Here is a 27,281-nt window from a genome sequence, read left to right as displayed (position 1 = left end):
TAAGGGCAGCCCCAGTGGTGCAGCGGTTTGGCGCCGCCTGCAGCCTGGGGTGTGATCCTGGAGACCTGGGATTGGGTCCCGCATGGGGCTCCCTGTGTGGAGCCTGCTTCTCCCTCTGCCTGTGTCTCTGCCTCTCTCTCTCTGTGTCTATGAATAAATAAATAAAATCTTAAAAAAAAAAAAAAAAAAGAAAGCTTTGCTTTAGGTTTGAGCTCCTACCCTATCCTGAGTAACCCAGGAGCTAAGAATATTCTGGGAGTAAAACCTAGGTAAGAAACCTGTCAAGAACCTGGATATTGAGTTAATTTATGTAAAATTACAAGAACAGATACACTCATTTTTTTCATGAACTCATGCTTATCATTCCTACTGTCATTAATGATGTCTTAGTATTTAAACAACTGAGTTCGCCTGGACCACATGGACTGCACTGGGTGTGGGGAAGTGGACTTTGGGGGGGAAAAAACTCCCCTTGCACCTATCTCTCCAGCAGCAGCAAGTCACGTGGTTTGAGGACAGCCACCTTTTTGGAAACTGCCCTGGGCCTGGCTCTTCACCTAATAGAAAATGTCATTGGTTTGCATTTCCCCAGCACACACCAGATGTTTGCCTTAGCATACCGTACATTCTCCAAGCACAGGAGACGTGAAGACTCTCCCTAGGCGCAGCTGTCATGAAGCTTCCTCTGGCCGTAGCCTCTGTAAGCCCTTCTCTAGTGCACAGGCTCATCCTGTAGAGAGTTCTCTTGGGCATCACAGAGTGTAGAACCTGATTCTGAATTCCTAGGCCCTGTTGGCCATTGTTGTGCCAGCCTTCTGTCAACCAGATGGTCTTAACTGTGTTCTGACTTCCCCACCCCACCCCCGCCACCATCTCCAATAAGTTGCACCTCACAGGTATTCAATAAATATGCCCCAAATGGAGAGGTTAGCTGAGCAAGAGCGAGCAATATACCACCTCTTGGCATTACTTTTATGTGGCATCAGTATTCAGGAGGGGTTTAGGAGACACAGAGCAGGGTTGACTTGTTTAAAACCTCTTTGTTTGTATATATGTCTCTCCCACAGAGTCCTGCTGAAAATAAACATAGCCTGCCCTGTGTGTCTCTACCACAGGAGGGGCATACAGCACAGATTAGAACTGTCTTCTCTGGGGGAGCTTTTCCAAAGGACGCTATCTATTTACTCAGCAAATATTTACTGAGCAAGATGGGAGGAGGAAGGACATTCCAGGGAGAGAGAACAGCTTGAACAAAGCTAAAGAGAGGGGAAACCAAGCATGGGGTCCAGTGAGTACTGAAATTCAGAAGGGAACATTTGAAAGGTAGGAAGGAACAGATCAAGAGCCTTTAATGTTTGGCACAGGAGTTTGGGCTTATTTCAACAGGCAGGAGGGAGTCAAAGAAGGATTCTGAGCAAGGTGAATGTAATCAAAACTGTTCATTAGGAAAATTAATTTTATGAAGAATAATCATACAGAGCAGCCAGTAGTGACTGAGTACTTACTATGCGCCCAGCACCATGCCAAGCCCTTTATACACATTGTCTCATTCATTAAAGGAACAGATAATGCATTTAAGACTTAGTGCCTGGGTTCTAGTTTTCCAATCTCCACAATCACCCTGTGAGTCGAATATTATTATTACCTCAATTTTACACAGAATGCCTGAGGTGCAAAGAGGTTAAGTATATGATGTTCAAGATCGAAGTGTTAAGTGGCAGTGGTGCCTCGGTGGTGCAGTCAGTTGAGTCAGTTGAGTAAGTTGGTTTCAGCTTAGGTCATGATTTCAGGGCCATGAGATGGAGCCCCACATCCGGGCTCTGCACCAAGTCGGCTTGAGATTCTCTTCTCTCCCTCTTCCTCTGCCCCTCTCCATTGTGCCTCTCTCATGCACATGCTCTCTCTTTCTCTCTCTCAAGTAAATAAATAAACCTTAAAAAAAAAAAGTGTTAAATGGCAGAGCCAGGGTTTAAACTCAGGTTGGTCTAAAGTGGACTCTTAAGGGAGGGAGATGTTAGGAAGTAATTGAAAAATCCTGACAAGTGGCAATGAACTAGAAGAGGGGCAGGAGGGAAGGAAAAGAGAAACAGATGTACAACTGAATTCCAGATACATAACAGACACGACATAGCAATTGAGTGACAGAGTGGCCAAAGATGGCCCAAGGTTTGGAGCACGGGTGACCAAGGGAAAGGTAGCACTATAATGAAAGTGAAGAACAGAGAAGGTAAAGTAAGTTAAAGAAATTCAAACTATGCTGAGTTTGATGTATTGATGGCAATATCACATAGAGATTTTTTTGCAAGCATTTGGAAAACTCACCTTATCCCTTACACCTCGTTCCTCATTTATAATGTCTCATTCTTAAATGTCTCATTCATTTCTTTTTTAACTGTTATTTTCTAAAAAATAAAAAAAAAGTATGGTGATAAAATATACCTAACATAAAAGTTACTTTGAACCATGTTCAGAGTCTTGTTTTTTAAGTTAATGTAAGTTGGCTTTGGGCTTCCACTCCAGTATAGGAGGAGCTTGGAAGTCATCACTCCATCCAACCAAGTAAAAAGCTGAACAAAGTGAAAAATCAGCTCTTTTTAGATCCATCAGAAAAGTGAGGTCACAGAGCAAACTGCCGCCCTCCAGAATGGAGAGACAGACAGGTAGACACAAAGAATCACTACTTTGTAGAGCAGAAACCTCCGTGGGACTCAGTCCAGGGGGAGGAAACCCTAAGCTGTAGCTGACAAGTTGCTGGAGGCTGAGTGTGGACAAGTCTGAGAGTTTAAAAAACTCCAGGGGGGTAATCTTGGGGGATGCCCATGCTTTGAGGAGTTTTAGCTCTAGAAGCCATACCAGCCATAACCTCATCAGGTTTTTGCTGAGAATAGCAGAGAAAAATTCCCTTGTGTCTCCTTCTGGCAGAAGGGGAAAAGTGACCATTTTGAATTATGCCAGAGCATTCCATTCTTCTTAACAAAGGCCTGCTCCCAAGAGAAACTCTTTTACCAGAGCCTAACCTATTGGGGCTTTCCCAGAGGTTAATCCTTAACTGGAGGAAAAGAAGTACCCAACTCCAGCCCCCTATTCCACCTAAAGGGAGAAAGAATCGAGAAGCCTATGTGAAGTTCACAGCCCTGGAGAAAGTTTCACTGAAAGACACAGGAGTACAGCCTCACTCAAAGCATCAGGCTACAGAGCGCTTCTTCTCCCCCCACACCTGACCACCACACCATTAAAGGCCTATTTTCCAGAGTTCTTTTTACTCAGTACATCATGTCAGACTTTCAACAACCAAAAAAACTTTGCAAGGCACGCTAAAAGGTAAAGAAAAATCACAGTTTGAAGAGGCAAAGCAAGCATCAGAACCAGATTCAGATATGGCAAGGGTGTTGTATTCTCAGCTTGGGAATTTAAAACAACTACAATTAATATGCTAATGGCTCCAATGGAAAAAGTAGACAACGTGCAAGAACAGATGGGTAATGTAAACAGAGAGATGGAAGATCTTAAAAAAAATCAAAAAGAAATGCTAGAGATAAAAAAAAAAACCCACAACAACACAGTAACAGAAATAAAGAATGCCTTTGATGGGCTCATTAGTAGACTGGAGACAGCTGAGGGAAGAATCTCTGAGCTTGAGGATATGTCAATAGAAATTTCCAAAGCTAAAAATCAAAGGGAAAAAAGACTGAAAAAACTACAGAAGGGGTAACATTTGTATAATGGGACTACCACAGGATGAAAAAGAGAAAGAACAGAAGAAATATTTGAAGCTGGGATCCCTGGGTGGCTCAGCGGTTTAGCGCCTGCCTTCAGCCCAGGGCGTAATCCTGGAGTCCCGGGATCGAGTCCCACGTCGGCCTCCCTGCCTGGAGCCTGCTTCTCCCTCTGCCTGTGTCTCTGCCTCTCTCTCTCTCTCTGTGTCTCATGAATAAATAAATAAATAAAATCTTAAAAAAAAAAAAAGGAAATATAATTGACAGGCTAAGAAAATGGAATCATATAAAATACTCGATTAAAACTTTGAAAGCCAGAAAAAGAGTGGAAGACAAAAATTGGAACAAAGACCAAGGGTAATGAATGGAGAATGGCAACAAATATGGTAGACACTAAAACAACTATAGCCATAATCACTTTAAATGTCCATAATCTATCATACCAATTGAAAGACATTTCAGAATGGATCAAAATACAAGACCCAATAAAATGCTATCTATAAGAAACCCATTTTAAACATCATGTAGATAATGTATACAAATAAATATGATTAAAAGCAAAGGGATGGAGAAAGATATACCATGCCAATACACCAAAAGAGAGTGAGAGTAGCTTCTTTCACTCAGCATAATACCTTTGGACGGTCATCAAAGTTGATATACGTATCAATAGTTTATTCCTTTTTAGTCCATTGTATAGATGAACCACCGTTTTTAAAATCCATTTATTCCATTAATATATTTGGATTATTTCGGGTTTTGGCAATCATGAATAGTGCTGCTACCAATATTCCTGTACAGGTTTTTGTGAAAACATAAATTTTCATTTCTCTAGAGTAACCACCCATGAGCACAAGTGGTGGGTCATATGGTAATTTGTGTTTCATTTTATAATAATTTATCCATTTGCTTGTAGTGTGATTGTACCCTTTACATTCTGACCAGCAATGAATTGGAACTATGTTACCAATGTATGACAGCATTCTCATAAGTACTTGGTATTGTCAGGGGTTTTATTTTAGCCATTCCAACATATGTTATGCTCTCCCATTTTTTTTAAAAGATTTTATTTATTTATTCATGAGAGACACAGAGAGAGGCAGAGACATAGACAGAGGCTCCACAGGGAGCCTGCTATGGGACTCGATCCTAGGACCCCAGGATCACACCCTGAGCCAAAGGCAGATGCACAACTGCTGAGCCATGCAGGCATCCCGGTGTTGTGTTATCTCATTGAAGTTTTAATAACTATTTTCCTAATGGCTAATGATGTTGGACATCCTTTCATGTACTTACTTGTTTTATCTTCTTTAGTAAAATATTTAAGTCTTTTACTCATTCTTGATTAAATTGTTTGCATTCTCACTATCAAGTTTTTAGAGTTCTTTGCATATTTTTGCTACAAATCCTTTGTTGGACATAATGATATATAGATATTTTCTCCCAGTCTGTGGCTTGTCATTTCATTCTTCTTGTTTCCTTTATTACCAAAGTTTTTAATTTTTTTACAGATTTTATTTATTTATTTGAGAGAGAGAGAGAGAGTGAGCCCATAAGTGGGGAGAGGAACAGAGGGAGAAGGAGAAGCAGACTCCCTACTGAGCAGAGAGCCTGACTAGAGGTTTAATCCCAGGACCCTGGGGTCATGACCCTCGCCAAAAGCAGACACTCAACCAGATAAGCCACCCAGGTGCCCCTAAGCATCCATCTTGAATTCATTTTTGTACATGGTGTGTGTGAAGTTTGTTTTTCTTCTTAGGGATGTCCAACTGTTTCAGCACAATTTGTTGATAAAAATTGTCCTTTTCTCCTTTGGATTGTCTTTGCACCTTAGTGAGATATCAGTTAGCAATATTAGTGTGTCTTTTTCCAGATTCTCTATCCTGTTTCACTGATGTATGTGTCTCTCCTGTTGCTAGTACACTGTTTTGGTTACTAGCTTTGTAGTAAGTTTCAAATCAGGTAGCGTGATTCTCCCAGCTTTGTTCTTTTGCAAAATTATTTTAGCTCTTCTAGTTCCTTTGCCTTTCTGTATAAATCTTATTTTATTTTTTAAAGATTTTATTTATTTGACAGAGAGAGAGAGAGAGAGATAATGAGGGAGCACAGGGAGGGGGAGCTGCAGAGGGAGAGGGAGGAACAGACTCCCTGCTGAGCAGGGAGCAGGACTCAGGCTGATCCCAGGATGTGGGATCATGATCTGAGTCTAAGGCAGATGCTTAACCAACTGAGCCACCCAGGCGCTCCTCTGTATAAATTTTAGAATCAGCATGTGTATATCCACCAGAAAGCTGCTGAGGTTTTGATAGGAATTGAGTTAAATTTATTTATCAAGTTAGAGAGAATCAAATGTATTTAAACATGGCATGACTTTCTATTTTTTAGATCTTCTTTGATTTCTCTCATCAGTCTTTCATACTTTTAAGCATATAGATCCTGTATGTGTTTTAGGAGATTTGTATCTAAGTATTTGATTTTCTTAGCTATTGCAAGTCGATATCGGTTTTTTTACATTTTGGTTTCCAATTTTTATTGCTAGTATATAGATATAGGATTGATTTTTAATGTGTTGATCTTAAATTTTGCAATCTTGCTAAACTCAGTGCTAGATGATGTTTTGCAGGTATACATGAATTCTTTGGGGGTATTTCTGAACAGAGACATTTTTAATTCTTCCTTCCAATCCATATGACTTTTTTTTTTAATTTTTATTTATTTATGATAGTCACACAGAGAGAGAGAGAGACAGGCAGAGACACAGGCAGAGGGAGAAGCAGGCTCCATGCACCTGGAGCCCTATGTGGGATTCGATCCCGGGTCTCCAGGATCGCACCCTGGGCCAAAGGCAGGCGCTAAACCACTGTGCCACCCAGGGATCCCTGACTTTTATTTCTTTATTCTAAAACCATAAATAGATGTGAATTTTGTCAGGTGCTTTTTATGCATCAATTGCTATAATAATCATGTGGGTTTTTTTTTTTCATGAAATGGTAAATGTGGGAATTATATTGATTGGTTTTCAAATAATGAACAATCCCTGCATTCCTTGGATAAATCCCATTTGGGCATGGTATATTTTTTTTACTATATTGTTGGATTTGATTTCTAACATTCTGATGAGGATTTGAGTCTATGTTCATGTGAATTTGTTTTTTATTTTCTTTTCTTGCGATGTTTTTTTTCTGGTTTGGGTATAATGCTATTCTAATAATGGACCAATCCTTTATTTTAAAAAGGATAAAACCTAAGAAATGAAAGGATTCTGCAAATATTCCAGAGAAGACAATTACTGGATTCTGAATCAGTACCATTTGCTGTGCTGTGTGAATTGGATATAATTTCTTTTATGTTTTGCTCCTGAATTCAAAATACAGATAGTAGTCATATTGTCTTCAGGGATAAGTGACTTCTGTAATCTTAATATCTCATTGCCAATTATTAAAGCTAGTTTTCCCTGCTGACACATTTTTAGTGATTGATGTAACAGATGTTTATATCTTCTTACAGCTGCACTACCAACCTGATCTCTTTTTCCCTTCTCTTTTGCAGTCAGACCTGGAACTATACAAAATCTACTAGCCAGGTAAGCCCAGGTAAGCTCAGGTAAGCTCTGTACAATTTATAACCACAGACAGTCCCTGACTCTATGATTTGACTGACTTACAACCTTTCAACTTTACGGTGGTGCAAAAGCAATATTCAGTAGAAACTGTACTTTGAATTTTTATCTTTTCTAGGGCTAGCTAGAGACCTTACAATCTTCTCTCATGGTGCTGGGCACTAGCAGCCAGCCACAGCTCCTGGTCAGCCACGTGATCATGAAGGGTAAACAAGCCTTACACTTAAAACCATTCTGTGCCCATACAGCTATTCTTTTTCTCACTTTCAGTACGTTATTCACTACATTACAAGAGATATTTGACACTTTGCTATAAAATAGGCTTATGTTAGATGATTGTGTCCAACTCTAAGTAATGTAAGTGTTCCAAGCATGTTTAAGGTAGGCTTGCCTAAGCTATGACATTCAGTGGTTTAGGTGTATTAAATGCATTTTCAACTTAGGTATTTTTGACTTATTCTGGGTTTATTGAGACACGACCCCATCATTAGTGGAAGATGATCTATACATTGATTTCCTGAGGGCTTAGGGAGTTTCTGCTTCCTTCTCTCCAGAAAGATACAATAGTTCGGATAACCCCAGGCCTGTAGGTAGCATGCATTTAGCTGAATATATTGCCCATCTAAGGGCTCATGATCACTGAGGTGAAGACCGGCCAGGTCATCAACATGAAAGTAGGTAAAGGGGCAACTTTCCACTATGCAGCCCCTCTCCAAGTGATGAAAGGAATAGATGAGAAGTTAGCTATTCATTTGTTTTGTTTAATTTTTTTTTTAAACCACAATTCTTAATTTTTTCCTATTAAGTTGATAGTCTTAATGTGGATGGATATCTATGAAATAGTGTGGAAAATCAAATAAAAAAACATAATAAAATAGTTGAGATTCAGGCAGTGCTTTTTTAAAAAGATTTATTTATTTATTTGACAGAGAGAGAGTGAGCACAAGCTGAGGGAGCAGCAAGCAGAGGGAGAGGGAGAAGCAGGCTCCTCTCTGAGCAAGGAGCCCAATGCAGGGCTTGATCCCAGGACCCTGGAATCCTGACCTGAGCTGAAGGCAGACACCCAACCGACTGAGTCACCCGGGTGCCACCAGGTAGTGCTTTTTCTATACCAGGCATGGCTCTTGGCTCTAACCCTTTTACATATATGAGCTCATTTAGTTGTGACAAAACCACCAACAAGGTAGGTATCATTATAATCTCAACTTTACTAGGTAGCTGTCACAAGAGGGGTTATAGAATAATATGAATAGCTTTTTTATGCAATAAAAAAGCCCACCTATGAAAATACAACAAATACAAAGCCTGGAGTGCATGCATGCATAGGGAAAGAAGATTTTCATTTTTGTTGCACATTCATCTGTTTGCTTAGATTTCTTTTTACGAGTATACATTACTTTTATCATTTAAACTTACATGTTTAAAAATAAATAAATAAATAAACTTACATGTTTAAGGGTGCCTGGATGGTTAAGCTGGTTAAGTGGCTGCCTTCCGCTCAGGTCATGATCCCAGCCCCACATCTGGCTCCCTACTCAGCAGGGAGTCTGCTTCTCTCTCTGCCCCTCACTCTGCTCATGCTCTCTCTCTCTCTCTCTCAAATAAATAAAATCTTTTAAAAAACAAAATTATATTTTTATTCAAATTGCTCATTTATTGCACTTATTGTCAAGTTTTTAGAAAATGAGATCACATAGGAATGAGAAAACAGGAATGACCTATAATCTTGCCTCGGAGAGGAAATAGCATTTTGGTGTTTATCTTTTCAGTTATTTTTTTCTTTGTATAAATACACGGTTTGACATTTATCCAAACATTGGTTCGCACTTGAGAGATGATAGAAAATATATATCGGCCACTGCCCCCAGCCCCCAGCCCCCAGCCCTGGCTCCTAAAACCCTTGTAATTTCCCATATGATGAGAGCCCTAGGAGCCACTGTCATTCTAGTAAAGTGACTACTGGTGAGCTCCTCCTCCTGGGTAGGGGCGGGTGCCTAGAAAGAGCAAGCCATGATTGGAAACTCAGAATTTTCAAGCTCTTTGAGAAAGTATGGCTGAAAGTAGAGCTAATGATCGATCATACTCCTGTGGTAAAAAGTCCATCAATTCCCACAAGTACGGACTCAGAAAGCTTTCAGGTTGATGAACACATGAAGATGGCAGGGAGAACAGCCCTCGGAGAAAGCATGGAAGAGTTCCATGTGCCTTCCCACATAACTCGCCCTGGGCATCTCTTCCATCTGGGTGTTCCTTTTATAAGAAACTGGCAAATATAAGTCAGTGTTTCTCTGAGTTCTGTGAACAGCTCAAATCCAAGGAGGGGTCATTGGAATCTCTGGTCCACAGCTGCCTAGTCAGAAGCACAAGTGACAACCTAAGCATGCAGCTGGCATCTGAAGTGGGGCTGGGGGCGGTGGGGGTTTCAGTGTTGTGGGACTGAGCCCTTAACATGTGGGATTTGATGCTGTCTCCTGGTAGATGGTGGTGAGATTGGGTTGAACTGTGGGAACCCGGCTGGTGTGGCAAGGAATCATTTATTGTGGTGAAAAACCTCTACACATTTGGTGACCAGAAACAAAATATTCTGTGTAAAAGTAGAGAAGACACTCAGGAGAGACACACAGTGGGCAGGAGCTGGGTTTTCACCATTCATGGGTGGAAAACTGAGTCTCTCTCCACCTACAACACTGTAACATTGTTTTAAAAGCTGCCATTTTCAGCTAGCAATTTTATCATGAGCATCTTTCCAAGTCATTAAGCATTCTTGCATGGTATGGCCTTGACCATATTTTTGGTACCCTGCTGCTGTACTTTTCTTTTGCTGTTGGAAGTGGGAAGGGGTGATTAATTGAACATTTAATGTGATAGGATAATGTGATTGAGAAATAAGCTATATGTGGTTTTCTCGGCCATAGACTCTTCAGGAAAGTATGTGAAGTATTTTCCCCACATCCTCCCAGAAGGGTGGCCAGAGCTTCCAGTCCTGAAGGTCAAGGGGAATGGAGCTGGTTTTCCAATGGGGGAGCAGAAGCCTTACCTGTGGGACAGTGACTTCCAGTACCTGAGAAGAAGGTGCGAGATCACAGGTGTCCACAAGTAGAAGTTGTCCAGCTGGAACACATAGTCCCTGACCCCGCACCCTTCAGGTGGTAAAACCTGGTGCGGGATGGCTATGAGGAAGAAGCAGTACTCACAGACAGGAAGGACCAGCATTCAGCATGTATACAAGAAGCAGATGTAACTGTCGCTATTTCCACTGAATAAGGACCAGCTGCCCTGTTTTACAAGATCAAAACTTTCGTTTGCTTGTTTGGGGATTTTTGTTTGGGGGTTTTTTGGTTTTGTTTTTAATCCAATGGGCCAGGGGATGAGGACCTAATAATGATTTTAAACTTCTCACCAACTGTGGATGGGCCCTGGGATAAGATTGAAATAAACCTGGCAAAATAAAAAATATTGGCATTTCTTCCCCATCAAGTGTCACAGACCTATTCATTCCTCACTTATGCACCACAATATGAGAGACATTTGTGTGGCTAAATCTTCGTTCATCCTTGATCACTGGCTGTTCATTTCCAACATCTCTTGGCCTGGTAAGCAGTGGCAAAGTCTGCTTGGCCGGTCAGCTCCATGGATTAAGCTCTTTGGATTAAGAGACCAGAACTGGACAGGAGTAGGGGACCCTGGTTCCAGGCCTCTCTCTGTCATACTGTGCTTTCTAACTCTGAGCAAGTTCTTTTACCTCCCTGTGCCTCCATTTTCCAGTCTGTAAAGTTCTGTGGACCTATAAGTCCTTGCCTCTTGGAGTCCTCAGCCTGTAGAAGTCAAGACAACTCACCAGTAAACTAAATGACCTATCCATGGAAACCATAAGCAGCTCAGTGTTCTCCCATGTGCTCCAGTCAAACTAGATTATGGGCTGTGTTCCAGAACATACTCTGAGTTTTATCCCTCCAGAGTTTTGCTCTTGCTGTTCCTCTAGAATGAGTGGCCATCCCTCCTGCCTGTGGAAAGGAAATCCGAGGGGCCCTTTTAAATTCAACAAGAAGGACTCTCCAGGAGGCCGCCCCCAAAGAAAGTCTCTTTCTTTCCTCTTCCTCTGGCCTCTTCTGCCTGTGACTACAGTCATCAGGGTACATTTACAAGCTCCCTGAGGGCAGGGGCTGGGCCTCACTCCTCTCTGTGTCCCCCACAGGCCCCAGCCCAGGATGCTTCGAGTTAGGTACAGCCAAATGTTGTGGAACTAAAATTGGGACCTGCGCCTAGGCTTGGCTCAAGTTTCAGACTATTTCAGGCCCTGGAATGGGTGGGGCAATGAAAGGAGTGCTGGGGCAGTGAGATAGAAGGGCTGAGCGGGAATGTGGCCTGGGCTTCACTGCCTGGAAGGGCCTCTCTGCCTCCCTCCTCTCCCCACCACCCAAGCGGGAACAGGGAAACACTGTGTACTAGGGACTCTTCCATCAGGGCCCCGTGGGTCCCTTAGAACCCTAGCCCCACCAACCCCTTTCCTGGGTCCCTGGGGTGGGGGGGAGGGGGGAGGGGGGGCAAAGGTCCAAGCAGGTCTGCAGAAAATGGTTGGAAGGGCTGTGGAGACAGGTTACTGTCCAAGCTCCTGGTCTCCACTTGGGCCTCACTGTTGCTCTTGGTCTAAAACGTGGTGTTGACCCTTTGTCCGGGCTCTGTTTGGAGTGTGGAAGTGGCATGAGCTCATGTGAGAGGCCGAGGAGCCTTTCCTCACTGCTGCAGAATGGGACAAATGCTGAGGGTGGGGATGAGGGAGGTTAACTCTTTTCCTGGGGAAGAGTCCAGGCTCACAAAGCCTAAGGTGGAGCCCTCGGCCCTCAGAAGGCCGCCTGAACAGAGCTTCTGGGCATCACAGAGCAGAAGAGAGGCTGGCTAGATCACACAGAAGGCTGTGAGGGGCAGCGCTGGGAATCTAGGTCGGCTCTAGGAAGGCCTGGGAGGCTGAAATGGTTAAGGGTTTGTTGAAAAACAGGGAGAGTCCCTCCTCCAGGGGCCCAGCTGGCTGCAAAGCCAGGAGCAGAGGCTCCAAGGGTGATGCAATGGGGCCCGCCCTGCACATCAGAGAGGGTGAGGAAGGCGGGCTCCCACCCAGCAGCAGCCTCCAAACAGACGGCTGACCACACTGCTCCCGCTCCAACAAGCCAACGGCGATGGGGCAGGGCCTTTGGGGCAAAAGGGGCAGGATCCAGGCCACCAGAGACTTAGGGAGCTGCAGCATCTGGCTCTCCCACTGCATCCAGCCCCAGTGCCCTTCCGGCCAAGGCAAATCCCTCTCTGAGCCCCCAACAGCAGATCTCATCAACCTGGCAAACCTCTTGTCTCTTCCAAATCTGAGACCACTTCCAGTGCTAGGGGCAGGTGGCTGGTGGCAGGTGGCTGGTGGCAGGTGGGGAGCCAGTGCCAAGTGAGAGGCAGAGCAGACAGGCAGTGCAGTCTCTGGTCCCAGCAAACTGGCACTTCCGCCTCACCAGCCCACTCTCCATCGTCTTAGGACAGGATATATGCCAGGGAGAAGTATTCCAGAAACTTCTAAAAGACTCAGGACAAAGCCAAGGGTGGCTAAGTCAACGTGAACTCTGGAGTTGGATTGCCGTCCTCCTCCCTGCCCTGGGGTCTGGCATGGTAAATGCAGTTCACTTCTCAGAAGGACTTTGCAAGGTGGGACACATGGAGCGAGCGAGGAGGGGGGCCCCTCCATGGAAAGGTATGGGTGGAGGGGTCCCAGATTTTGTGACAAAGTCCCACCATTGACTCTAAGCCCCATGAGGACAGGAACAATGTCTGGTTGACTGCAGGCTCCCTGGCATCTGGCACATACCCTGACACAAAGTGTAAGCTTAATAAATAACTGGCAAAGACCTGGGTGCAGGCGGATGACCAAGGCCAGTTTCACAATTTCTGGAGTCTGCTTTTTTGGTAAACTCCTTACCACTCTCTCTCTCTCTCTTACAGGAAAGTACACAAAGTAGCACAAAGAACCAGCAAAACAAAACAGATTCCTTGAACATTGAACATTGTTTACAATTACTGGATGCTTGCTCAGCCTTAACTTTTATGGGCTGCAGTTTTGGAAAATACAAATTGAAGAAAGATACATCAGGCTCTGTGGCCCAACACAGAAGGTAGCACTGGAGGAAGTCTGGAGGGGCTGCTGGATACACAGTAGCCAGACCCCAGGCTGGGCCAGGGCAGTGGCAGTTGCTCATGGCTGGGACAATGACACTTCAACACTTCTCAAGGAGGTAGGATCCCACCATAAAACAAGTACTCAGCACCAGCACGGACAACTCCCCCAAAATGAGAAGGTTGCTGCTGCTCCTCCTCTTTCTGAGAAGCGGTGCACAGTGAAAATTCCAAATTCTCGACAATTACACCTTTCCCTCCAGATTTTTAGCTGGAGTCACCTTTTGGTAACTTCCATTTGCACAATACTTGTTCAAAGCTCTTTTGTATTTATTATTTTATTAGATTGGATCATCACAAGCCCCAGAGGGAGAGCTATCCTCCTGTTTTGCCTGAAGAAACAGAGGCCCAGAAAGGCCCAGGATTTCAGCAGCCAAAATGGTAAGAGTTAAAACCTACGGGGCCACATGTCCTTCTGCCGGGCTTCCCTCCACACCACACAGCTCCCCGCTGTGAGTCAGCCGGCAAGAGTTCCAAGCATGGGGCCTCACATACCCTGTGGTGGAAAGGTGACTTCCCCCAGTTCCTATTTACAGCCTGGACCATTGGCCCCACTATTTACATTTTTGCTCCTTCTCTCCGGCAGGACCCAGGTGCCGTGACCCAACCTTGTCTGTTTTGCTTGAAAGCCTATCCCACTCTGACTCCTACTCTGACCCGCTCTTTATTCAGATTGCACTAAGTTGGAAACCAGGGGCCAGCGCTGGGAGCGCGATGAAGCCAACTTTCATGGCAAGATGATGGAGCACTTGGGAAATGCTGGCAAGAACAAGCATGTAAGCAATCTCTGTATGTGGTAATATGTGTTTTCAAAATATTGTAATCTGATCAAAGCAGAACACAAGGTGACATGCACCTACTGATCACAGGTATGTAAAAGCAAGCTTCTTCTGCAAATGGCCAAGAAAGAGAAGTGAACTTTGAGGAAAAGAGATTTTTATCTTCACAGGTTTTCCTTTCCTATAATACTCAAAACTATAATAAATAATAAACATGATCATAAGAAGCAGAGAAGGAGAAGGCCCCCAGGGGACTTCCATCTTCCACAAAGGGCTAGAGTTACAAGGCGGGGAGAGGACATGGGGACTGAAGGAGCTGAGTGGGAGGCAGGAGCCAGGCATGCTTGCGGAGCCAGTGCCCGAGATGCAGAGGTGGAGCTAGGAGCCTTGCCTTGGGGAGCCCTTTGGGGCCAGGAGGGCAATCTGGAGTACTGCTCCAGAGGCCCCCTTCCTATCAATTACAATGTCAATGGTGCCTCCCAGAGTTGTGCAACATGGAGGGCCCGGGACAGAAAGAAGATGGGAGGCAATCCACCCAATGCAGAGCCACTGACTGAGCCTTGCTTCCTTGCTTCTGTTGTCATCCAAGATCTCCTGCAATTTTTCTGCACCTTTCATTTCGGTGGTCTAAAGAGAGGAGAGGCTAGCCTACAGAAGGTGAAAGGCCTCCAGGAGGAAGCTCACCCTGGCTGGGAGCCAACCTGGCAGGGAGCAAGCAGGTGTGAAAGGTGCCAACCCAGGCTCCCCTGGGACTCCGGGACAGTTCACTCCACAGACAAATCAAGCTCAACATGCCTGAAGCTGACTCCTTATCTCAGCAGCCCCTCTGCCCAGCCTTGCTTCTCCTCCCAGGTTCCTCATCCTGGTGGATGTCAGCACCATCTACCCACAGCTTGCCAGGCAGTGCAGGATCTGGCTCCACCTTCAGCTCTCGCTCTGTTCCACTTTGCCCTGTGTGCCCCACCTGCACCGAAACACCTACAGTGCCCGTAATATACCAAGTCATTTCATTGCCCTGCCTCTTCTCATGCTATCCTTTCTCTACCTTGTCCAGCTGTTTATCTAACGTCAAGAGTCAGCCCAAGGAGCAGCTGCCTTTACAAAGCTTTTCCTGCTCATCCCCACCGTCACTCCCCCATATCCCCACCATCTGTCCCCTGGTAGAGATCAGTACATCTTTTGTCTCTGTAACCCCAATATCTAGTGCTGCTCCTGGCACATCTTCAACATTTGACGTATATTTTGTTAATTTAAAAAGATGAATGAGGGGCGCCTGTATGGCTCAGTCAGCTAAGCATCTGCCTTTGGCTCAGGTCATGATCCCAGAATCCGAGGACCCAAGTCTCGTGTTGGGCTCCCTGCTCTATGGGGAGCCTGCTTCTTCTCCTCCCTCTGCCTGCTGCTCCCCCTGCTTGTGTTCTCTCTCTCTGTCAAATAAATAAATAAAATATTTTTTAAAAAATGAATGAATGAATGTGGAGAGTAAATTTTTGGGAAGACAGAAGAGTGGATTTCATTAACAAGACCAAGCCCATGGGTGATACCCCAGTGCCACCACATTTCTGGTGACAGCATCTCCTAATTCATTTCTACCCTCAGGCTACTCTTTTCTAGAATAGGGTCCCTTCTGGTCCCTAGGCTCTTTGACACCTTCCCTCTGCACACACAGCAGGTGTACCTGGCCTTGGGGCTGTATTCTTCTCAAAGGTTGGCTCCTGGTCATTGTTCTTATCTGTGTATGGATGGTGCCGTTCAGGAGAAAGAGCCCTGACTCACCTACCTGACTTAGCTCAGAGGTGCTGAGTCAGATAGGTGGGTAGGCAGGTTGAGGACAGGTCATTTCTTGATGTCCATGAGAGGCAACCCCCCTACCTGGGCCAAGTGGGACCATCTAGGAGGGAGAGGGGCAGCATGCAACAGTTCTCACCCATGTTATGTTATCATACTCTCTGGCTGGGTGAGTTCTTCAGGTCCTGGTCCACACATGGTGGGAGCAATAGCAGCCAACCATGTCCTCTGCAGCAGGCTGATTTCCAGGAAGGCCCTGGGCCCTGGGCCCTGGCCCGACATGAACCACATAGGTCTGCTGCTTTTTCCAGGCAGGGAGTGCTATCACTCCTGCCTTCCATTCTAAGCACCCAGTTCCCCTAGCTCAGCCTCCCCTGCCTCCCCTTGGGCCAGGCACTCAGGTAAATGGAGTCAGACCTGCTGGTCTCCTTCCTGGTTCAAACTGCAAGGGTATTGTTTCATCTCAGACCGAGTCTGCCCTGAGCATCCTCAGCAGCAGCAACGGCCAATTCCATGAGTGAGGTGTTAGGGAAAACCTCTTTGATTCAGGAGGAGTCAGAGTGGTAAACCTCCCTCTCACGGAGTCTCACAGTCTGATTGCTAGGACCCATGGCAAAATTTGGGCTCAGAGAGACAAAGCCCTCAGACAATGGGAGTTTTAAAAATCAAATCCAGAGGACAGAGACATCTACTTTTTTGTGTGCTTTTTGTTTTTTGTTGTTTTTTCTTTTTTTAATAAGCTAGCCTAAGTCACATGCTTTCCTATTCTAGGGATATGAAGTTTTTACTTCTGTTCCAACTGGCTCTGCCTCTGTTCTCTGAGCAAGCACCTCTGATCCTTGGACACTGACAACAGTTTGGGCAAACTCATGGGCTGCAAGCTACTTTAGGCTGTAGGTCCAAAGACTCCTGGGTGGGCAAGTATGGTTCCTGGCCCCAGCTGAGAGATAAAGAGGAAGGTACCAGTGTGGCACCCATGTGAATGAATCTGGTATTCTGGTCCCCCTGCTCTCTGTCCCTTCTGATACAGGAATACCCCTGAGAGGGAAGTTGGGGACCTTTGAGAGAATCCCAACAGTGAAGATGAGGATCTGCAGAAGCATGCACCCCATTGGCCATTTCCAAAGCCCAATTCAAACACATGACCCCATGGGGTGGGGCTGTTGGAACATGGGCTTCTCTGACTAAGATTTCCGGGGCCCCAAGAGGCATGTATTTCACACCCTCCCCAATCTTGAACACAAACCAGTGAAAAAAGATGTCATTTCAAGGCACAGCTCTTTTCTTCAAAGAGCTGAGCCTGTCAGAGACCTGGTGGGCTTCTGGATATAAAGAGGTGGGCTTGGTGGAGCCCTTGAGAAAAGGGCACTGGGAGGACCTGAATTACTCATCACAGTAGAGAGGAATCTGGCTTCCCAGAGTCAGTCAAGGAGGAGAGAGGGAGGTGGAAGGATGGGAAGGGAGTAACGGTTGGGGTAACTGAGTGATGGGTATCAAGGAGGATACGTGATGGAATGAGCACTGGGTGTTATGTACAACTGATGAATCACTGAACACTGCCTCTGAACCTAATAATACACTATATGTTAATTAACTGAATTAAGATAAAATTAAATCTAAAAAGGGAGTAACAGGAGGAAGCCACATTAGACAGCAGTGGGCTCGCGGAGCTTTGTGCGGTGGTGTGGCCAGGGAGAAACCCCAGGTGACAGGATAGCCAAAATCACTTCTCAGAACATTTCAGAAATGTGACTTTAAATTGTTTGCCGTGTGATGTAATCTCTCCCCTGTGGCCCACAAACCTTCATTAAAAGTTCTGCTACATGTTACAGCATTATTTTTGCAGTTGTTTTGGAATAGGGGTGGGAGCTGAAAGGAGACAGGGCTGTGTTCCATATCTCAATTGACAGCAGGAACTGAAAAATGGCCACACCAGCGGGATGGTGAATAAGACCTCAGATGAGGCAGAAAACTAGAGCCAGGGGCGACCACGGAGATCTAGGTCCCCCCGTAAGTCACAGAACTCTTGGGGAGGGCCCTGGACTTTCCACAGGACGTGGGCACTCAGCCAAGGCCACTTACGCCTCAAAGGACTTGCTACCCGGGCTGACAGCAGGCTCCAGATGGGGTCGCCCGGCCCTGGGATGAGCTGCGGCCACCGCCTCGCAGAGGAGCCACGCAACGGCGCCCTGGCGGGCCGGACCCTCGGGGCCCCCGCCGGCCCGACGACGTCCCCGGGCGGGCCTTCCCCGGCAGGCGGCTGGCGGCTCCCGCAAGGTCGTGGGAAGGCCGAGGGCTGCGGCGGGCCCCCGCGGGGCGCGGGGGGAGGGGCTGCGGCTCGGCGACTCGGCGACTCGGTGGCTCGGCGGCTCGGCGGCTCGGCCCCCGCACTCCCTGGCGCGGCTGCAGAACGTGTCGCGGGGGGCTCCGGGCTCCCCAGCAGCCCGCCCTCGAACCTCTCCGGCCGAGCGGGGACCCGCAGCCCCAACTGCCCCCGCTCGTGTCCCCAGGCCTCCTGGCCCGGAACCACGCGCCGCTCACAGGGCGGATGCCGCCACCTGGCGGCGGAAACGTCCCGCTTCACTCTGGGAACCTGCGGGGCAAGAGGAAGAAGGCGGGGCTTCTGCCGCCGGTCCGGCGTGGTGACGTCAGGACGGGACGCGCGGCCCCGCCCCGCTCGGGCTGCCAGTACTTGACGTGGCGTCACCGCCCTCTACCCTTACTTTGCGTGCGTGTCGGCGTGCGGCGGAGGTGGCGGCGCGGGCCGGCCGGAGCTCGGCGCTGCAGCCCCGGGCGCTTCTGCCGCCGCGGTCGCTGAGCCGCCGGTGCCGACTGCCGAGCGGGCGAGACCCCGGCCGCCGCAGCGTAGGCTCGGCCGCGGCTGGGCGCGGGCCGGCGGGAGGGGGCGGGCGCGCGTCGGAGGGCGCCGCGCGGGGACGAGGCGGGCGGGCGGGCGCCGCGCGGGGACGAGGCGGGGGCGGCGGGGCCGCGCGGGCCGGGCCGGCCGGGGGATGTCGATGCCTGACGCGATGCCGCTGCCCGGGGTCGGGGAGGAGCTGAAGCAGGCCAAGGAGATTGAGGACGCCGAGAAGTACTCTTTCATGGCCACCGTCACCAAGGCGCCCAAGAAGGTGCGGGGGCCCCGGTGGCGGCGGGGGCCTGGGCCGGGGCCTCGCGCGGGGGGCGAGCGGGCGCGGGCCGGGCTGCAGACGGCGCGGGGCCTCGGGCCGGGGGGCGGGGGTGCGGGGGGCAGTGCCCCGGGCCGCCCCGAGCCGCAGAGGCCGCCGCTGGCCCCACTTTCCTTTGTCCCTCGGCCCTGCTCCTCCGGGATCTTTATGAAACCCGAAAGGGCCGGGCCTTCAATCTGCGGCTGACTTTTCCCGGATGAAGGGCCAGGCGGGGGCGGGGGGCCGACTCGGCGGACCTCGTGACCTGCCCCCGGGAAGACCCCCCGGTGCAGACCCCCAGGTGAGCGGGTAAGGCTGGCGGGGCTGCAGTGGGCAGATGTTTGGGAGCCGAGCCGGCTTACCCGGCAGCTGCGTGCTCAGCTTGGAGGCAAGAGGGAAAAGACGTGAAGCCAGCTGTTTCACGCAGGCGAAAGCAGCGAGGGCAGTGTGGACTTGAAAGTATGATTTTCACCTTCCAGGGTCATCCAGTTGCTTCGGCATATGTGAGATACTAACGTTTGGAGGTTGGTGACAGCAGGCACCGCCATGAATACAGGTTGATTGTAGTCATGTGAATAGATCCCTTAGGCATCCCTTGAGAAAGGACCCGGGTGGGTTGGAGGGTGGGTGGCAAGGAACGATTGCTCATTCTTTACTGCACTTAACTGAGGCAGAACAACTTTAGGCTATTGTGCTGCGAGTTGAGCTCAAAGGACACCCTTCTGATTCTCTTGTGAAAGATTAAGTAACGATCCTTTAGTCTTAACTAGCTCTCTGGTGGAATTTGGGGTCCCAAGTGCTTTGTGAGCATTGGCTGCCAACCACATCTTGACTTTCCACATACCTGGCACCCAGGGAACAGTGGACCAGAGAACCTTTGCAAAGAGGTGACCTTTGTGAACCAGTGAGGAGCTGGATAAATATTTCCCTCCTGTAAAGACAGTGTTTCGAGGCTGTCTCTGCCTGCAGTGTTTGATGGGATGCAGCGCTTGTGTAAGCTAAGTAAAAGCAAGGTTTGCAGGAAGAGTTACGGTCCTTGAGGTTCCTGAGACCTGAATTCGTTAAGCTGTCATACTGGGAGCGATGACTTTGTTTTTAAAGGAGGATAATCTACCACTCCAGAAATCAAATGAAGGATTGAAAAGACAGGTCGCTGTTGTGTGCTGTAGCTCCGCTTTCCCACAAAATTAAGAAACTTATCAATAGAATGCATTAAAAAGGTAGTAGATCTTCTGATTCTGTGGTGTGTGATTTGAGTGCTCTCAGTTCAGCTGGCTGCTTTGTTGGGACAGTACCTGTAATCTGCACTATTTGGAGACACAGCTTTTCTAAGAATGCTTAAGGATAATAACCTATGAGGAGTTAGGGAAAAGCCCTGGTATCCTAATTCCCTGAACTCTTCCTCTCCCCATTAGACTGTCCTCTTTGTCTAGTTGCTTCAGGTATTAAGCGCCTTTATTCTTATTTGCCTTAATTTTAGCAAGCCCATGTTATTGCAATTGCCAAGACAGTTTGTATTGTAGATTGTAAACTGAATAAAGGCAGGTATTCTTGTTCACCAGTGTATGTATCGTGCCTAGCTCTATATCTAGGAACTAGTAGCTATTTAAATATTAATTGCCCACCTGGCTAACTAGTAATTGAGATGTCCATAGGACAACCTACCAGGAATAAATATTCCTTTTCCCCTATTCTTCCCAGGAGGAATATTGTTATGTGTATTATTGTCAAACCAAATAAAGATGATTTTAAAGACTCATTCCGTTAGCTGAAATGAGCATCTTCTGCCAGGATTGTGGGAAGACTCTGTCATAAGTTTCCATTTGTTGGTCAGTGTACCCCCTTGTTTCTCTCTAATCTTGCTCTTAGCTCTGTTGTGTAGTATTTACATAGCACTTTGTATTAAAGTGATTTATGATGACTAATTACTTTTTTCCCCAGTGATGGTAAAAGGCATTTATTTAATGAGTTGACTGAGGACTAGTCAAGGTCACATAGCCAGTCCTAGGTGATCCGTTTTTTCAGAACAACTGAATTGGACATTACGACTTAAATCACTTATGTACCTCTGCCATGTGTGGATAATGTGAGAAAGCATGAGAAAAGAAAAAAAATGTAGCTTGGCTTTACTGAATGGTGTAAAAGGTCTCTTCAAAAGGTGCCGTCCTTAACCTACGAGGATTCCAGCCTGGCTCTAGACCAAGTAATCCTTAGATCATTCCAAGCCCTGAGGCCCCTCAGGAAGTGAGGTGCCAGTCAGGCTATAGGTTACTCTAGGGTGACCTTGATAGTCTTTAGATCAGATTCCAGTGTAACTGGTGAAATTTTATTCACTTCGGGGAAGAGTTCATGTCCATCAATTAAAAGCATAGGTTAAGGTTCTTCAGCCATAATCATAACTTAGTTTTGTATGCCCCAGGGTCTACCACAGTACCGTGAAGTTAACAGGACTTGTTGGTTTGATTCAAGGCTTGATCTGTGTGTCAAGAACTCAACTAAATGGGTACCACCTTAAGCAAGTGAGGTTCAGTTTCCTCATCTACCAAATAAGTGCTTTTTATTTGGGACAGGTGGAGATATGCGCTTGTGAGGAGCTAAGATTGCAAAAGTGGTTTTGAGGAAGTCTATTAGTATACTTTAACTCTCTCTTTTTAGTGAGTATTTGAGATGGCTTATAACACAAGACACATATAGGTAGAAAGTCAAAACTATAGAAGGAAAGGAAAAAATATTATTAACCCTGAGGACTAAAACAGTTGATGAGGCTGATCATCACGTGCAGCTCCAAGCTTACTAGGAGCCAGAGGATAAAGGGAATCATCACATTAGCAGACATAGGAGATAATACATACCATTTCCTTGGGAAGACAGCCTTGGCTGTCACAAAGTTCTAAAGGAAATTTTCATGGGACAGTATTAACAGCTATAGTATGAGTCCCATGGTGAAGCTTGTTCACAACTGTTACTGTTGATTTCAGATTGTATTGCCAGGAAAATTTGGGTGAGGAAAGGCGTCCCTTAGTTGTAAGGGAGTGTACATTGTGCCACAACTAAGGAGGATCTTTGTTTGATGTTGGCAGCTACCAGTTAACCCAAATAAGTCTGCTAGTTCCCCATAATCACTGGGTATTTATCCTTCTTTCTGCTACTTTGTGTTGCAAGGATGATAGCTGTCTTTGGGTCTTTGGAAATTGACATTGTATCAAGGTTTTGTTTTTGTTTTTTTCCTAAGCGTAAACCCATATCTTCAGCTTGTTGATGAAACTTCCCTAAGATAGACTTATTTCTCTGGTAGGCCTATCAGAGCATTTGCTATTGTCTGTACTTCTGAACATTTATTGCGGGGAGACTGGGACTGGACGGACTTTCCAGAATGATACGTTAGGCATTGAACCACTAAGATCTCTGTAGACTTTTACCACCAGCAAGGTAGAGGAAAAGGGAAGACACAAAACAACTACTTTTGCTTGTAAGATATTCTTTATTTGAATAAGGCATATCAAAAACATCCGCTATGACTTAGGACACCAAGTAGAGCCCTAGTGAGTACTCTTTAGCTGCTAACCTGTTGGGTGAAAGAAATGCAGGATGCTCCTCTTCTCATCAGGGCTATGTTATGGCTGATTCTTGGTGCAGTTTTACAGAATTTGCACCAGTACTTCTTAGATACACCGAGAAAAGGTTTGATAGGTGGATATTTGCTATCTTCTCTACATCATTAGCATCTCTTGATTCTCTTTAGAGCAACTACTATTTTAGTATCAGTCTTCAAACAAGTCAGAGGCATAAGAAGGTCTTGTTTGGATTTCTCCACAGATAGTGATTATCTCTTTTTCTTATTTATTTTGTTTAATCAGACATTAGTGTCCATATTACTTTGTTCTAACTTACTTTAGATGATTTTCTTTTAACAGAGAGGAATCTGTTGGTTTTCTAGATCCCTTGCTGGCAAGATTACACTTATGTATCTTTTATCAGGAGGGTATCCATTTGGATCCAGTGTGTGTTACCTGGTGTATTCCTGTAAAGTTATTTATGAAGGATATTTTGATACATAGAATCGTGTAGCTTTCTAGTTGCCTGTGACTCTTCATAAATATACTCCGCAGCCTCAAGTACTTATGATCTGTAAACAAGCACTTTAATGCCTTCTTGGGGCCTTTATTTAAAGGAACTGGCCTGGGGATCCCTGGGTGGCGCAGCGGTTTAGCGCCTGCCTTTGGCCCAGGGAGTGATCCTGGAGACCCGGGATCGAGTCCCACGTCGGGCTTCTGGTGCATGGAGCCTGCTTCTCCCTCTGCCTATGTCTCTGCCTCTCTCTCTCTCTGTGTGTGTGTGTGACTATCATAAAAAAAATAAAATAAATAAATAAATAAAGGAACTGGCCTGTAAAGGAGAATCATTTCTACTTACCAGTTTCTCAAGTTTGGGAATTTGAACATTAAAATTTTATAAAGAAGGGCTACCTTTATTATACTGAGTAGAATAATTCCAAACACATTGTGTTGAGGTGGGTCAGAGCATCCTCATCAGATACGAAGAACAACACATTTGCATGGACCAGAGTTTATTCAGCCTGAAATCTAAGAATCCAAAGTGAAAACAGATTCACAAACTTTCCTTCTGACCTTTGTCAACGGTGTCAGTGTCCTGCATATGACAAGCAGTTAAAACTTCACATAGCGTTATGTTCACCTTTTCTGTTACTCATTCAGGTAGTTCCCACTGTTGCGTGGCTGTTACGTAAGGTCTCTTTAACTTACCCCTTTTTGTTCCTAAAACCGAGGGAGAAGTACAATGTACGTTAAGCGCTTGATTTTGGGAATCAGGTTTACCTTCAGTCCCTACCATCTCATAACTGTGTGACTCTCTGGACAAGTGACTTAACCCCTGCAGCGTCCATTTTCTTGTCTATAAAATGAGGAATAATGGTAGTACTACAGGATTGTTGAGGGGATTAGCATTTAGTAAACTTACTAAATTTGCTTAACGCTTTGGTTCCTTTATAACCAGAGTGACCATATTTCTCATTTGCCTGGTACAGTTCTGCTTTAGACCTGTTATCCCAGCATGCTATTCAGTGACTGCTTCTGTAAACTCTGAATAGTACCCTGGTTCATATGGAGTTTTGAAATAATCTTAAAGAGCCAAAACAAAGATGATTCTATTGGAATGCTTTTTCAACAGGGAAAAAATTTTCCTTGAGAAAAATGTTATTTTACATAGGGCTTGCACCTACTGAACACTGAATTATTTGATTTCTAAGAGGTACACAGACAACAGGAGAACTTAGAGCTTGTGATGGAAATGGGATGTGGTATACCACGTGACCCCTCCTCCCCCATCCCCCACATCACACAGGGCACCTGTAAAAGGTGGGCTCCTTACAGACACTGGGCAGGCTGAATCCAGGAGTTTGTTTCCTCAAACTGCAGTCATCTGGGAGGCTTCCCAAACTAGAATCCTTGAAACATGAAACAAGTCCAAAGACCCTTTGGAAGTGTGACTTTATCTTCTTACATAATCACCTTCAGATCACATCCCTGTGTACTCCCAACTCCCTCCCTCAGGTACTGTTTCTCTTTGTTCTAAACAGCCTGCTCCTAATTACATTTAACTGATTTTCTGCTGCAGAAATGTGTGGCCTTTGCTCCGAAGCAATTGCAGAACTAGGGTGGAACACCTATGCTTTTGTTTATACTCTGACTGGTTTCATTTTTTTCCTATCTCTGTTCAGTTTCTCTAAAGGATTCAGCCCGGTGCCTTAATCTCAGACTGAGTATAATGATTGGTGCTACTTAGTAATGTACAGTGGGACTTAATCATTTACTACCCAAACAGGCCACAAAGTATAATGAACTACTAGTAAAAGGTAGTACTCGGAATCCCGTGGTGGAGACGAGGAAAAGACTTTGAAGAAACACAAATGTGGGACTGGCCCAGCATGCTCCTGCTTTCTTGCCACGGAAGTCCCAGGGCCTCAGCTGACATGCCTCTGTGATTAACCTGTAGAGCTTAATGGGCTGAAAATGTTCTCCTTGACCAGCCCAAACCAATTCACTGCTAAAATGGACACCTCGTACTCCGTTGTGTGCTCGATTGAGGCTTAAACAGGAGGGGCTTGGCACTGCTTACTGTTCCATGCTTCTCATCTTGGACCTGCCTCAGGCTTACTTAGTTCTTTACAATCTGAAGAACTGCCCAGCTAGAGTAAGCCCTGTTGTATGTTTTTCTCTTCTTTCTTGAAGAGTGTGTGTACAGTAACATCAGTGGAATCCCACTGAGCATGCTGTGTGCTCGAAGTGCCACGGAAAATGCTATTGGAATAGAAAATGGTAACGGAAAATGCTAATGTGCTGATCTGCAGTGGTGCACAGCTCTGTGAGCTAGATGGTGAATTGATGACTGACGGAGTGAGGGTTAAAGGCCTGGAGGAGATGAGTGTAAACCATGTTTCATTTCTGTCTCCCAAATGAAACTGTCCATTATCACTGTTTGAGTAATGTCAGGATTTTGGAAGTTCTGTTTTTAATAAGTGTTTCCAACTCTTATGGTACTTATTAAGGTGAACCTTTGGTGCACAAGTTTCCATGGGCATAATGGGAATTACTTTATTCCCTTTCTCCAGGGCTAGCCAGTACTACTTGGCTTGACCTCAAGTTAAAATTTTTGGACTGTGACTTGTTTTCATTATGATCTTAGGATCCTAAAATCAGAAAAGAGACCTATCAGAAAAATAACTAGGACAGTGGTTCTGCTCTGCCCTTTTTGACCACCTCTTTCCTCAAAGGTCTTAAGAAAGATTTATTTGAGTTCTCGTGATGATTAGCTTTATTTTGGAGATGTAGAAAAGAGCTCTCCACCTTGAATTTTCAAAGTGCACACCCTCCTCTCTGTTTCTAATTTTAGAAGAGAGGAGTAAGTAGACAAGTGTGTGGAAGGTAGAAAACTGAAATAGGTTTCTCTTTTGCCAGTTAGAGGGAGGCTCCTGAGATACTCGCTGGTTCTTAATCTTTTGAGTCACAGATCCCTTTAAAAATCATATGAAAATTATAGTTCTTTGGGAAAATCCAGGAACACAAAAACTTTCATATACTTTTCAGAGGACTTGTGGTACTTACTGAAACTCACCCGTGGATCCTGGGTGAAAAACTCTGATTTAGAAGAGGAGGTCTTGGGCAGCCCCCGTGGCGCAGTGGTTTAGCGCCGCCTGCAGCCCGGGGCGTGATCCTGAAGCCCCGGGATCGAGTCCCATGTCGGGCTTTCTGCGTGGAGCCTGCTTCTCCCTCTGCCTCTCTCTCTCTCTGCATCTCTATGAATAAATAAATAAAATATTTTTTTAAAAAAAGAAGAGGAGGTCTTTATGCCATAGTATCTCTTCCCTTTACAGATCCAGAAACTGCTGAGATTGTTTCCAGCTTGCTGTTTGTCCTTGAAACAAAGCTGAGGTTGTTGGTGTCCTCTGTCATCCCCCTCTGTGAGATGCTCCTCACCTTCCCAAGAGACTCATTATCAATGCCGTGAGGGTTCAACTCAGGAACTTAGGCATACTGAAACCAGCATTTCAGCCGCTTCTGGGGTTTCTTGTACTATTTCATGCCCTCTGCCCTTCAAATGAACTGTGGGTGCCTCTAAAGCTTCAGAGCTGATTCCCAGGAGTGTTTAGGGAATTCACGGGCTACACTATCAAAACTAAACAAAATAACTTGTTCCCTTGTATCTCTCAAAAATAGATTTGATTTCAGTGTAGTACCTCTCAAAACTATTTTCAGGACTGACTTGATATCTGAATCTTAATTTTCACTTGATTTCTGTAGATCAGGCAGGCATATTGAGGGCAAGGACCACATCTCACACATATGGATAGTATACAGTGCTTGGTGTATAAGTACTGTCAATAATTGTTTATTGAGTAAAAATATTGGGAGATGGTTATCGCCAGGAGAAAGTGGGTTGGACTCACTTGGTTACTTTGGCCCGTTGTCCTCTTCGGTCGGCGAAAGTG

At 45.9% G+C, this 27,281-nt stretch overlaps 1 protein-coding gene and 1 long non-coding RNA gene across 5 annotated transcripts in view; both read left to right on the top strand.

Moving 5' to 3' along the window:
• Nucleotides 1–13,420: 13,420 nt before the first annotated feature.
• Nucleotides 13,421–14,300, top strand: LOC121488333. Its single transcript, XR_005987026.1, has 3 exons — nt 13,421–13,601; nt 13,828–13,923; nt 14,215–14,300. It is a non-coding gene; the product is annotated as an uncharacterized LOC121488333 (long non-coding RNA).
• Nucleotides 14,301–17,977: 3,677 nt separating this feature from the next.
• AHCYL1 (adenosylhomocysteinase like 1) overlaps nt 17,978–27,281 on the top strand; it is a 40,912-nt gene continuing 31,608 nt past the window's right edge. For 2 of the 4 annotated variants that reach the window (XM_041748175.1, XM_041748177.1), the window contains exon 1: nt 19,010–19,240. In XM_041748175.1, coding sequence (XP_041604109.1) covers nt 19,121–19,240 — 120 coding nt within the window. In that variant the 5' untranslated portion in view covers nt 19,010–19,120. Of the gene's footprint in view, nt 18,120–19,009; nt 19,241–27,281 lie in introns of those variants that run through there. The other 2 variants (XM_041748178.1, XM_041748179.1) reach the window with 2 other exon arrangements.

The sequence above is a fragment of the Vulpes lagopus genome, chromosome 3, assembly GCF_018345385.1.
Source record: "Vulpes lagopus strain Blue_001 chromosome 3, ASM1834538v1, whole genome shotgun sequence".
NCBI classification, from domain to species: domain Eukaryota; kingdom Metazoa; phylum Chordata; class Mammalia; order Carnivora; family Canidae; genus Vulpes; species Vulpes lagopus.
The sequence above is the reverse complement of the archived record's forward strand: the minus strand, read 5'-3'. Positions and strand labels throughout refer to the sequence as shown.